The 13,753-nt window shown below is 35.6% G+C and overlaps 2 protein-coding genes across 2 annotated transcripts in view; both read left to right on the top strand.

Moving 5' to 3' along the window:
- Nucleotides 1-118: 118 nt before the first annotated feature.
- On the top strand, nucleotides 119-7,441 carry LOC116304194 (neural cell adhesion molecule 2-like). The gene is made up of 11 exons (XM_089039754.1): nucleotides 119-483; nucleotides 1,554-1,934; nucleotides 2,217-2,486; nucleotides 3,032-3,304; nucleotides 3,709-3,972; nucleotides 4,213-4,506; nucleotides 4,740-5,024; nucleotides 5,375-5,467; nucleotides 5,863-5,881; nucleotides 6,185-6,224; nucleotides 6,370-7,441. The coding sequence occupies exons 1-11, from the start codon at nucleotides 423-425 to the stop codon at nucleotides 6,679-6,681; spliced, it is 2,292 nt and encodes a 763-aa protein (XP_088895880.1). The 5' UTR covers nucleotides 119-422; the 3' UTR covers nucleotides 6,682-7,441.
- Nucleotides 7,442-8,968: 1,527 nt separating this feature from the next.
- The window catches only part of LOC116304197 (opioid-binding protein/cell adhesion molecule homolog), a 31,110-nt gene continuing 26,325 nt past the window's right edge, over nucleotides 8,969-13,753 (top strand). The window contains exon 1 of the mRNA XM_089039757.1: nucleotides 8,969-9,192. Within this exon, the coding sequence (XP_088895883.1) occupies nucleotides 9,099-9,192 (94 nt within the window). The 5' untranslated portion in view covers nucleotides 8,969-9,098. The remainder of the gene's footprint in view (nucleotides 9,193-13,753) is intronic.

Below are 13,753 nucleotides of genomic sequence, written 5' to 3'. Positions count from 1 at the left end.
TCAATAACATGTCACAGATCCAAAAAAAATAGTCATCAATAAACAGTTAATTCGAATTTTTAAAATTAAATTTCAACGCTGTTTTTAGTGTCAGCTGTAAGAATACCAGAAAGGCTCTTGGGTCTTTCTGGCACGAAGTTTGACAAGACCACGTAAAAAAAAAGAAAAGCAGAGCGGATCCGTAGTTTTAATGCCATCATTAGTCACGCAGCCGAAGCAATTATTGTCGAGTGACAAACAAATTATATTCAACGGGTAAAAAGGTTAACTTTGTTGACATTAATTTGCGAATAGATGAGTACGCGAAAGAGGTAGCATCAGGTGGTATATATCAAAAGTACTCCTGATCTCGATTCATGTCTATATAACAAGATCTATTCAGATTACTTCTTCACTTACACCCCTTATATTTGTATTTCCTGATGTTTTGTGGATTCTTCTTGTGTTTGTTGGGCATCACTGTTGGAATACTTCCGCTTATTGGTTAGTGACATCCACTTCTTCTGCTTACCATATATCGAAAGTGCAATCCGTTCATTTACAATCTAAATGAGTGATTTGATGATAAACCTAATCAATGGAACTTTAAAAAAGGACTTGATTGTTTTGATGGGTATTAAAAAAACAGTAAATTAAGAACATCTTCAACTGAAATAAAAGTTACTTTTGATGTCGTAAATGATGAATACCTTTCGCTATAATTAAATATCACTCTTCCTGATGGAATATAAGTATGTTATAAGGCAAATAGACTGTATTTCGTGTCGTTATATTTTAGTATTTATTACCATTATAAATCCTAAACCTCGATTGTTTAAAAATCACTCAATTTCAGTCATCGGTAATACGTGACATGGCCTTGGACTCCTGGAGTCACGTGATCTTTCTTGGTGATTTGAAAAGTAAAATCTTCTAGTTCGTATTTGCCCTATAACGTTTTCAAGACTACCATAGAAGATTTAATTAAGAAAATATATTTATTTTAGGGCAATGTGTAAAGCCCTTTCACGGGTGAGTGGGTTATTTACTTGAACGGAAAAAGATAAATCATCGAAGCTAATACCGAGGGTAATTTGGGTCACCAGTCGAATGAATCTAACAATTCGCTTATAGTGGCTTTGCTAAACACGTGCCGGTACCATTAATACATTTTGGACTGCCTTAGGTTAGATGGCAGAACGATATGTAAAACCCCTTTAACTCTCGTGAATTGAATTCTTTCTCATATATGTAAAACGACTGCAATTTTCAGTCCTGCCATCTAACATGGCTGACGTCAAGTGATGGTGCAAAACCTCTTTTCAAGTTTTGAGGCTCTCACAAAGCATTCAAACTCATCTTACATGTGTGTACGACAATTTCTCCAAATGACCAGGATGTCGACCAGGTTCATTACACCTCTGTCGTACCTTGGATGGTTTGACCTTTTCAGCTAGACTTTTTTTTAATCTGTTGTATCCAGATTTTGTTGCAAACTAGTTTTGTTCATTAAAAGTGCGCGAAGCAAAATGAAAATATTTATAATAATCTTGAAATGCCTTAATTTACTTTAGATGGAGCTGTGAGATTTACTCAATTTCCACCACCTATCTTGTATGTGTCTAGTGGTAGAACTGCAAAGTTTGTCTGGGATTACCATGTCGATGACCGAAAAAATGAGCTTTTTACATCGTCACCAGAATGGTATTACAATAATAGCATTAACGAAAGTAAAATTGCTGCTGAAAACTATGGCTTTGTAAATGGAAGATTTCAATGGATATGGTCTGTATCACCATCATGTCCAGGAAAGCTGAGACCTCGACTCAGCAAGGAATCTGTTGCTACTCTGGTCATCTCAAATGTGAATACACTCGATAATGGGAACTATTCTTGCGAACTGGTTTTAAATAAGGGTCAGAGCCCAAGAAGCGAAACAGAGCTAATAGTAACAGGTATGATAAATACAGTCTAAATCTGGTTTGGCAATTCATCATAACGTGGAAAAGTTCTTAATATTTGATAATTAATATATTAATTAATTTAACTATTCATGGAGATGAAGAAAAAGATTGCTGAAAAAAAAAAAAAAAAAACTACAACAACAACAACAAAAAAGAACACATAAGTAAAAAGCACACGCACGTGTACTAAATATGTCGGTAAAGCTGTAAACCTACAGATAAATTAATATCATCATATTGATTAATATCATTTTGACATTTTTCCCCTTCCAGTGCGCCCAAAATTCAGCATCAATCCACCATCCTCCGTAGTTATATCCGAAACATCGAATCTAGGTGTATCTTGTGCAGCAACGGGACAACCAACGCCTAACATAGCTTGGGTAACATTACGGGATAGGGCAATCATAAGCCGAGGAGTAGGAAGTGCCACATTGAGCATACCGACAATTAGAAGGGATCAGAATGGAACTTATGAATGTCAAGCTACCAACAACCCAAATGAGCGTCCACTTTCTGCGCGGACTAATGTTGATGTTCAGTGTAAGTATAGCGCTTGATATTGTTTAGCCGCATATAAGGGCTTCTTAACCGATATTCACTTATGTCTTTATTTCTTACAAAGAAACTTCAGATAATTTTGAAAGCCGGTGTTAAGTGCACACAAGAAAACCATAGAACGTACAAGTACTGCTTAGTACAAGACTGGATAGTTTGTATAGTACATAACCTATATCGGTGAAACGCTTTGTAAGAAATTGCACAGAGTTTACACAAATTAGTAAGTTTAGTAGACTTCAGAAGACCTACAAAACTTCGCACTAATTTTTACAATTGTTTGGGTTTTAACTTTATTGAGGACATACATGTTTTCAGGCTAACAGTAGCCATGGAAGGATTCGGTACGTTTTTTGATTATTTAGTATTTTTTAATTATTTTGTCTGCATTGAAGTCATCCAATTACACTTTAAAAAAATGTCAACTGAGAGACACTTATTTTACACAAATATTTTACAAGGTCTGGTTTTATATTTTATTTTTCGTCTTTTTGTGGTCTTCTGTTAATTTCCAATATCTAATGGTTTAGATGCCCCATCCATCACTACCAGACCAAAGGACATTGTTGTTACTAAAGGTGATCAAATCGTTCTGACTTGTCGTGCAAGCGGGAACCCTTCACCTTCGATTTCCTGGTCAAAAGAGAGCGGAACCATAAGACCAGGACATACAGCTTCTGGTAATACTCTAGTAATCCCTGATTCTGTCAAGACTGATGCTGGCAAGTACATCTGTAAGGCCAGTAATGTTTACGAAATGGCAACTCACACAGCAGTGGCTTCGGGATATGTTACTGTAAAATGTAAGCCAAAAATGTATATGATTATATTGATAAATATCATAGCTTTTACTTTTTAGTTGTGTGTGGCGTGCTATATTAGATAATTTAGCTTGTGCGCTTGCCGCGTGTGTATTTTTTTGGTTCGTCATTCGAATCGGGATTAACGTTACTCTTCAGGTTAGCATTTTATTTTTAAAAAAATTGTTTGCTCTTTTATGCGCAGATGGCTATAAAACAATACAAAGGTTTATGGAAAGGCGATAATTATTCAGAGAGGAGTCCCCGCAATTCTTCATTGTTCTCCATCCAAGCTGCATAACTGCTCAATTTACTCTATTTTCGCTCATGATTAGCTTGACATTAGTTATAGGAAAACACTGCGTACATTTTTTTATTTTTTATTTATTTTTACATTGCAAAACTAGATCAACCAACAATTTTGTCAAAGTCCCAAAACCAGATCATCAACGAGACAGACCTTCTTCGTCTGACATGTAAAGCAGATGGATACCCAGCACCAAACATCACGTGGACCAAGTCCTCAGGATCTATTACATCTTCCGTCAGTCTTATAGGCAACGAGTACCATATTCAGTCAGCAAAGAGATCAGATACAGGGACATACACGTGTACAGCTAGTAACGGCATAGGAAGAGAAGCAATGGCCAGTATACAAGTTACTGTGCAATGTGAGTAATTGGTTGCCTTCTTGCTTTCTTGTCTTCTTGCCTTCTTGCCTTCTTGCCTTCTTGCCTTCTTGCCTTCTTGCCTTCTTGCCTTCTTGCCTTCTTGCCTTCTTGCCTTCTTGCCTTCTTGCCTTCTTGCCTTCTTGCCTTCTTGCCTTCTTGCCTATAGCTGGCAATGGGTGGTTGGTTGGTAAATCGCGTGTTTGATTAATCGGTTCTCCTTTTCTAATCTTTTCTCCAAAGACAAAGCAGAAATTGATGTTTCGAAATCTACGAAAGCATTAGATTCATGGAACGGCAAACAGATACGTTTGCGCTGTTCATTCATTGGTAATCCTGTTGCTCGTGTCACGTGGTATAAACCATCAGGTTCAAAAATATCTAAACAAGATGATAGAACAAATAGCAATGAAGGAGGTACATTTTCAAGTGAGTTGAACATAACAACCAACGCTCCAGAAGATTATGGAAAATACAGATGTTTTGTTACTAATGTAGTTGGTAGCGAAGAACATTACATAATGGTCAAGCAGCTATGTAAGTAAAACTTAGTGCTCTAATGAATTTATGCCCAAGGACTCTAATTTGAAGTTTGAGGCGTATATTTATAGCATATTACTTTAGACGCATTCATATCTTCAGTAAAGGTGGAACAGTTTATTAAGATAGATGCAATAAAACTAACATGTGCATGTTGTGTTCTTTTTTTTAATATCAGTACTAATCGTTCGCTGAAGGTTAAATTTACTTTATATTATTATCATCACTAGTTACTCCATTTGAGCCAGCGCAGCCACACTCCATTAGTGATTCCAAAGGCACACAAATCACCATATTCTGGTGTGTTCCTGATGTTAAAGGTGGAACCCCTGTCATTGACTACAAAGTGGAGATCAATACTGGCCCACCGAGGGAGTTTATCAGTAAAAATACATTTGCTGAAGTAAAAGACCTGCAGGAGAATACACAATATACCGTAAAAATATATGCAAGGAATAGAGCTGGTTATGGAGATCCAGTTAATAGTGTAATCGTGACACAAAATCCTGAAAACCGTAAGTAAACCTTCATGCTCCTTGAAATTATCTTGTCTGTGACTTGTAGCAAAGAGAGGATTAGCTAAGATACTATGCCAACCACATCACACATAAATCCAATTATACTAAACCACGTATACATACCTTACCACACACTTACCTACATATATAATACCAATCCGCTCCGCAACGCAACGCAACGCACCGAGCCGCACCACACCGCATCGCACCCTGCCATACCGTACCATGCTATAATACACCTTAACGTACCACACACATCACACCGTATCATAATTGAATGGTATCATGACGCAAGTGTTGAAAAAAACTATATATGTATTTATCCCTTTTGTCTGCCATTATTTTAGATACTACGTTTATCGTCGCGTCGTTGGTGACGATTTTGGTGATATCCTTGGTGGCTAACGCACTGTTTATAATCACCTTAATCAAAACGCAAAGTAAGTTGAATAATATGTGTATTATTTCATTGGGCTCTGATGCTGTGTCCAGTCATTGTTGTTTTGTGATCAGTCCCAATAACATAGAATAAAGAAATGAAGAGAACGAATTAAGAAGGAATGGGCCAAAAATAAACCAATCATATGGTTAAAATATATATAAGAAACATGAATATTATAAAAGGATAGAAAGAAAAAAAAGAAGATAGGGATCGAGGGAGGAAGGGAAAGAAAAACAAACCAACAAATGAATGGATCAAAGTTTGCAAAGAAATTAAACGGAAGCCAAGAGGAAGAGAAGATAGGGGAAAATGTTCCGCATGCTACATGAAAATCTTACACAATAAAGGTCATAAAAGTCAAGATGAAATATTAAATTGACTATTCCTTTGCAGGAGCAGAAAGCAAATGCAAGTACGTATATCACAATTTAATTTATATTCTACAAGTAAATTTAGGTATTGATATCGACAAAATTATTCCGTCGGTTTGTTTTTTTACTTGTTCTTATAAAATGACTTTTCCTATATGTGTTTTTCTCCAATTTGCGTATCAATATGTTTGTTCGTTTTGCCAACTGTTTGGTTTTTGTTACACATTTAATCGTGCATGGTGAACGGGTGAGGTAATTGGCTGTTTGGATGGATTAGTAGGTTGGATGAGTGGTCGATTGATTTATATTAATTATGCTACATTTACGTTAATTCTTCATTGCAGACTTACTAGGCGCTCCAGGAATACATCATACGAGAATAAGGTATTATTTTTAACTATATATCGCCTAATATTTCTAATAACATAACGCGACTGGATGTCAAACTTTGAGGATTGGATTAAAGATTGCAAATTAATATAGCAGAAATGATTAATCAGCTTTGCTTATATTACCCTTTTGTCCTCAGACTAATGTAGAATTGGAAAGCATCCCAGACAAAGAGACGTTCTGTTCAAATGATGCCAACGTCAGCCCCGGCATACAAAGCGATGCATCTTGTGAAGCCGTGGTAGACAATGCTTCTCATTACCAATCCCTCAGTTCTGCAACTCGACGTACCGTTGATGAGGCGCGGCCTCCACAGCTTTATGAGCCATTAATTGCAGATTCTAAGAAACCTCGGCAAAGCGAATATGCGTCAGTTCAGATTAATAGCCGTTCGAATCCCAAGGGTGTGGTTGAAGAAGAAAAACCTAAAGAACAAACCACCGTTGCATAAAAAACGACTGCTCAAATTAATAGTAGATAATGAAGTAAAATTGTGCAAAAGCATTGTTATTTTAATGAAAATGGTCAGCAAACATTAGCTACATGTTTTTGACTAACTTGAAAGGTAAATGAACTGACTATAAAAATGAAATATTATTTTTCTCGGCAAAAATTATTGTTGTCGAGTCAGTTCTATTTTAAATACTAATTGTATATTAGAGCCGAGTAATGCATGGAAAACTAATTAAATGATTGAAAATGACGGGCAATTTTTGCTGCCAATTACCGTAGATAGGTAATAAGATTTATGGGATGTGTTTATCTGTTATAAATCAATTATTAAGCCTGATTTTACCTGTGCATCACAGCACCCATCGTTAAAAAAAAAAAAAAAAAGTGAGCAGGATTTTTTTATCAGGTTTAAAGTGCGAGGGCGTAGGGCGTGGTTCTCTTTCTTAGCATCTCTCTGAGTGCATCCTTAGGCTATTTGCACACCATACCGGATAGCAATCGTTTCGGCTCAAAACGTATACCGGATATTAGCCCTTCTGTTCACACACATGGAGCGCTTGTTTTTGGAGTGATTTTTGTATTGGATAGATGTTGCTCCGCTCCGGTTTCAAAAGATATACACTTTGTGTCGGATAGTCTTTTGTGCCGATTAAAGTGCAATTTGAAAAGCACGATCTGGTATGTAGTAGGGAGCTTAAGTGGTTTGAGTAAAGAGAGGGACTTGGTAACTAGTATTAAAATCCAAAATGCTGGCTCATGCTCTGTTTCACGTCTTAAATACGGTCAAGGATACCCATAAATACGGTCATTTGAAAAAAAGGATACTCTTAAATACGGTCAAGGATACCATTGAATACGGTCACTTAAAGAAAAAAAGGATACTCTTAAACACGGTCAAGATACCCTTAAATACGGTCAAGGATATCCATAAATACGGTCAAGGATACCCTTGAATACGGTCAAGGATACCCATAGATACGGTCAAGGATACCCTTAAATACGGTCAAGGATACCATTGAATACAGTCACTTAAAGAAAAAAAGGATACTCTTAAATACGGTCAAGATACCCTTAAATACGGTCAAGGATACCCATAAATACGGTCAAGGATACCCTTGAATACGGTCAAGGATACCCATAAATACTGTCAAGGATACCCTTAAATACGGTCACTTGAAAAAAAGCATATTCTTAAATACGATCAAGGATACCCATAAATACGTTCACTTGAAAAAAGGATACTCTTAAATACGGTCAAGGATACACTTAAATATAGATACTCTTAATTATAGGCTATGTTCACACTATACCGGATAGCAATCTTAGATAGTAGGAGTTGGTAACTAGTAAGGATACCCATAAATACGGTCACTTGAAAAAAAGGATACTCTTAAATACGGTCAAGGATACCCATAAATACGTTCACTTGAAAAAAGGATGCTCTTAAATACGGTCAAGGATATCCATAAATACGGTCACTTGAACAAAAAGGATACTCTTAAATGCGGTCAAGGATATCCATAAATACGGTCACTTGAACAAAAAGGATACTCTTAAATACGGTCAAGGATACACTTAAATATAGATACTCTTAATTATAGGCGATGTTCACACTATACCGGATAGCAATCGTAGATAGTTGGAGTTGGTAACTAGTATTAAAAACCAGTGCTGGCGCGTGCTTTGTTTCACGGCTGTTAACATTGTGACCGGGAATAACATGTGCCGTATTAAAAAGCCATCCGATATTTGACCGCCACCCGGCTAGCTCAGTTGGTAAGAGCGTCGTTGCATGTAGGAATTTGCAGCAACTTGGATGCAATATTTTGCTATAAAATCGCAGGGTATTTTCACATTTAAGCGCCATTGAATTCGCGCAACAAATTGTTAGTTAAAATAAACGGGTCTTTGGACCTTCGAGTAAAACAATTGTTGAAAAATTCATTATGGAAAATTAATTTATAAGTTTTTTAAAAAGAAGGCTGAAAAAAATGATACTTGTTACAGGGGTTTGTGCTTCTGATATGTTATTTATTGCTATATTATTCTTTTTTAATTGGTTATTAACTCTAATGCCGTAACTGTTTTTTATACGAAGCCAATAAAATACGTTGTCGTTATAGTGGTGTCGCGACAAAAATCGTCAGCACCCCCCCCCCCCCCCCTCCCTACTCTCCTAAGCGTGTGATAGATAATGAGAGGTCCCTATTCTATGTGGTTAGCCGGATGGTCGAAACTAAAAGATAAAAAAATAGAAACCAATAATTTCGTTTTTATTCGTTAGTATTGGACTTAAATATTCCCAATTCATATGATACAGTGATTTTAACTTGATGCTGTCCTTTCAGAGATTATTCTTGTGGACTGAATAACTATTGTTTTGAATACCATCTTTAATGTATCCCTTCAGCATTTATGGGCGTTATAACGGTTCTAGTAGCAGCGGCATTTGTGTTTCTTTGTAATACAGTTCATAGTGTTGGATCAACGGAGATGTTTCAGACCTCAAGTAAGTTAGCTTCTTATGTATTATTTTTCCCTAAAAGTATAATAAGTAGCATTAATATAGCATCTCAAATCAAAATATATATCCGGTGGGCGAGAATAGCTAAAAGGATGATTACATTTGAACCGAATTCGAAATACAATATGTAGTCCAACAGTCGAATAACAACAAATGGAAGCAATAGTACTTGTCGAAACTAGTGTTCATAAATATCGTAATATAATATACTATAGGCTACCAACAATCTCGCGCGCAAAAGACTAAACTCCAGTTGTATACATTACAAAGTAAAGTTAAAAATATGAGCATTTTGGTAAGAGGAAGATAAATGCACTTCCTTGGCTTCATATGGAATCCACTTGGAAATTTATTCTTACATAATGATCATTACGATTGTGACAATTACCCAAACTATTGATCAATATGACTTAATACAATAGGCTTCTCAACTCTTTTCACCGCTCTTCAACGTTCCTTTATGCATCATTGTCTCATATTTTTCATGATTCCAATTGTATAGTCTTGACTAGTCTTGACTAAATTAGCTCTTGGCTGGTAACGATTCAGGGTTAGATCAAATGTAGATAAAATATATTGGTAATTTACTTTTTTGATTTTTAAATATGAAAGGATAGGCCAATATAAGATAGTATATGGTAGTTAAATGCTGCATGGTGTTAAGACTGTAATCATAATTTGATATTATTTTATGTTAGTGGACCATGGCTTACAGTAACCAAACGGTTCGCATTCTTTCGTTCTTGGTGTTAAATGTTCGTGCGCTTTTAAAACCAGCTAGTTTTGTTTTTGGCAATTTACAACCAAGGAGGCTTTATTTAATCTAAATTTCATTTCTTATTTTCTCCATTTTTACTAGTAGAACTACATTGCCACAGAAGTATAACATTAAATTCATCCAAGATGGCGCCTATGACGTCATGTAAATGAAGCATTGCTCAAATTTTATAAAGATGGACAAAAATACAAACAAACTAAAAGCAGACACTTGATATCAACAAACAAACAAAAGACATTATAAAATCAAAATCATGTATTAACAAAGGATTGAAAACTGGCAAACTGGTGTAACGAATGTTTCGTTTACTGAGCCAAATGGATATTGTCTGTCTTATGCTCCTTATGATGCGCATATGTGACAGCTTTTCGTACAATTGTTTCTTCCTAATGTTTCATGGGATTCATCCAATCACAATGCGCATAGTTAAGGATGAGGAAATAAGGTTACTTCAACTGCAAACTGACATATCGTGCGACTCCATTCACATCAGATGATCTAACCTGTGATTCCTTCTCCAAGCCATGTTGGTTTATCAAACGTTCTCACAAGGAGATGCGAAAACTATTTCTGGATACGATCAAAGCTATGATCGGTAGCTTTGAACAAAAGGTTGTCAATGGTTTATAATATGGTCTAAATATCAGAAAAAGCAACAGATCGGTCAAAACATTGGACATCAGACCACATAGTTTTTCTGGGTTCAAAAGCGCACATAGCAGATTGCCAAAAGGTACGTCAAAAAGTTACAAAAATCGTTTTTCATGATTCCTTATATTTAGTACCTTTTTTTATAAACAACTTCTTTACTAAGAAATATATGAAATATATACTCATATTTTGGCATATTCTCGTTCTTCTCAATCTATGTTATGATATGGTTTCATTTAGAATAGGCAACAGGCTTTTAATAATGTTATAAGACGTCTTATTTAGTAACGACATCATATGATTAGCATTGCGTAGAGATTAGTATCTGAGCAAGTGATAAGTTTAAAATCTAAAATGTATTAAGCTTTTGCTGTTGCATCACAGCGTGGGACAATCACAACAGAGCTAGGCTCCAGCTAGGTGAAAGCCTAGAGATCGAATTGGAATTTAGAAATTGATTTTTGAGGGGGGATGAAATGCAGAGAACCCGGAGAAAAAACCCTCGAAGCACAGGAGAGAACCAACAAACAACTCTGCTCACATACGACACCGAGACCGGCAGGACCAGAACCTGTGCCTCTTTGGTTAGAGACGACGCATTTAGCAGCGCGCAACAACAGTGCTTCCCAAATTAAGTTTTAGAACGTTTGGTTTATCGCGGAGCATTATACCAAACGTAAACATTCTCTGCTAACTTTGCGCATATAAGTATACTCCGTTTTTAAACGAGACAATTCTCTATACGGTTTATCGCAGAATGTATAGAAGTAACAAAAACATTATCTGAAGTTGCTAACATACAATTCTAATTATTACGGAATTAAGCTAAATAAACCAAATGTGAAACAACGTTTCAAGGCTTATAACTAGGAATCTATCATTTTGAACATACATACTTTAAAGACAACCACAGGCCGCCTTTCTCATGTGATATATGTCATGGTGAAGCGCAGTTGCAAACGAAACAGCATTTTATAATCAAAACAAGCCACCATGCGTCATAGATGCATCTGTTCCCTGACTCTTATGTAAGTTTTGTTCTTTAATAACATTCCAACGTGCGAAGTGAGAGCGTTCCTAGTTTTTGACATGAAGACTATAAGCACTTGTTAGTAAACTCGTAATAATTGTGACAACCTTAGAAATGATTAACATTTTACTCGTACCACACCCATCTAGGATGCCGAAACGAAATGTGATTTTTTACTTTATGATTATATAATACAAAGTCTCACGCCGTGTGCGTAGCGTATTGCTGCTACGTTAAGTGCAGCCAAACCTATAATTGAATGAAGTTTATTCCGCTTCTTTTTAACATGTTCCATGGTATATATATTTCACACGTGCATTTGTAGCGTTACCATCAGGCACACGTGTACATGGATTGTTTCATTGAAACTAAAATGAAAAAACAAATGGTCAGAAACTTCAAAAGATTTTTGATGCAACTAGATAGCAGGCGCTTCTTTTGTAAGCGCATTACATCTTTAACGCTGCTTTAAAATTTGCAAAGAGTTTCGCAATTTCTACCAAGTATACATAACATATGCATTCTACCATCTTTAATGCTATTTGCGCATATTATAAATAATATTATAAAAAAATAAATGCTATAGAATGCTCGCCTATTAGATAAACAGTTTTTTTTCAAAAATTTTCATGCATATTCCTTGTCAGATAAAAACATGAAAGGCTAATGCGCACAACGGGAGTCGAGAAAAAATAAAAGGAAAATAGGCGCGGTAAGTGAATGCGCAGCTAATTGTGCAAAAGTGCGCATTGCTATCATTGGGCATCGCGCAAATAAAAAAATGTGCGCAAAACCAAATCAAACTGAACGCACCTATATTCATGTTGTGTGATAGTGATTTTCAATAAGGTGAACACGGTCATTCATTTTTGATATTTAGTAAATCAGTAGTAACAGTTTTGATCTCGGAACTATTTCAATAAATACTGCGCATGCGCAAATCTGGTTGCTCATCAAAAAGAGTTATATTTAATAAACTTTTCGTGGTAAATGTAAATGTTTTATAAATTCGTGTTCTATATTTCTTCGTTTTTTTACTTATCAGTAAATGCAGAAAGAGCAATTACATTAACTTACGCACATCATATTTAGTGCGCACCAGTTGTACTACGCGCAGCATAAGGCTAAGTAAATACAGTATCATCGAATTATCATCTTAATTCTAAAATCAATTGAGCAGTTTCAATACATTCAATAGCTTATATTTGTTACGTTGATAGTAAGATATTGTCCCTTTAACATGAAAGAAGTTCCGAGTAATTTCGAGCATGTTCTATCTTAATTTATTCCATTAGATTATGTTTAATATTAAAATTTATACTTTAATATATTCATGATGTTTTTGATAACGAAGCAGCGATCAAGGATTGTTTAATACCAATCCCTGCAAACGAAACAATCAGGCGGAAATGAAAGATAAATACTTCACTTTCATGCCTCGACTTATCAAACTCGAAAGATGTTGTTAAAGTCCTCTGAAACGGATTATGCTGTAACCTATTGATAAAACTAGCTCGTGATCATCATGAGGCCCTTCGTCACGAATGGGTAACAGCAAGGATAGCTTCCAATTTCCGCGTGCTTTGTTACTGAGGGAGTTGTGTTTAAACTTGCGTTAAACCCATCTCTTGAAACTCTTTCTACATGCTCAAACTGAAATATTCTAAATCAAATTAAAGGTATATTTTGCTGAAACCAAATAAATCGAAAAAAATTCTTATATTATATTCTTATATTATTTATTCTTATATAATATACTTGATGATATAGCTTTATATACAGTAATGTGCTGGGTTGTTTTTAAGCTGGATTTTTCCGCATTCATCTCAGAACTTACGACGCATCGTGGAAGCACTTCCGTTCCAACTCCAAAATCAATGAAGGGAAATAACATATCTAAAAATGGAGAGGATGTTTTGAATGCTCTCGAGTGTTAACGAATATCGTTGAAGCACCTAATAAGTGCATAATAGAGATGTAGATATGAATATATTATTGTATTATATATATTATTTACTTGGCTGTTTATGCCTAGTGAACATTATGGAGATTGCGTGACACACTGATATTGAATACCTACGCACACA

Source organism: Actinia tenebrosa, unplaced genomic scaffold (assembly GCF_029948245.1).
Source record: "Actinia tenebrosa isolate PJP-AT-01 unplaced genomic scaffold, QUT_ActTen_1.0 PGA_scaffold7__59_contigs__length_16204524, whole genome shotgun sequence".
Lineage (NCBI taxonomy): Eukaryota > Metazoa > Cnidaria > Anthozoa > Actiniaria > Actiniidae > Actinia > Actinia tenebrosa.
The sequence above is the reverse complement of the archived record's forward strand: the minus strand, read 5'-3'. Positions and strand labels throughout refer to the sequence as shown.

Bases quoted from the DNA above. Each gene is read 5' to 3' on its own strand.
- LOC116304194 (XM_089039754.1), top strand. From the start codon at position 423: ATGTTTTGTGGATTCTTCTTGTGTTTGTTGGGCATCACTGTTGGAATA. The intron at 484-1,553 runs GTTAGTGACATC...AATTTACTTTAG, and splicing joins TGGAATACTTCCGCTTATTG to ATGGAGCTGTGAGATTTACT. The intron at 4,507-4,739 runs GTAAGTAAAACT...TATCATCACTAG, and splicing joins CATAATGGTCAAGCAGCTAT to TTACTCCATTTGAGCCAGCG.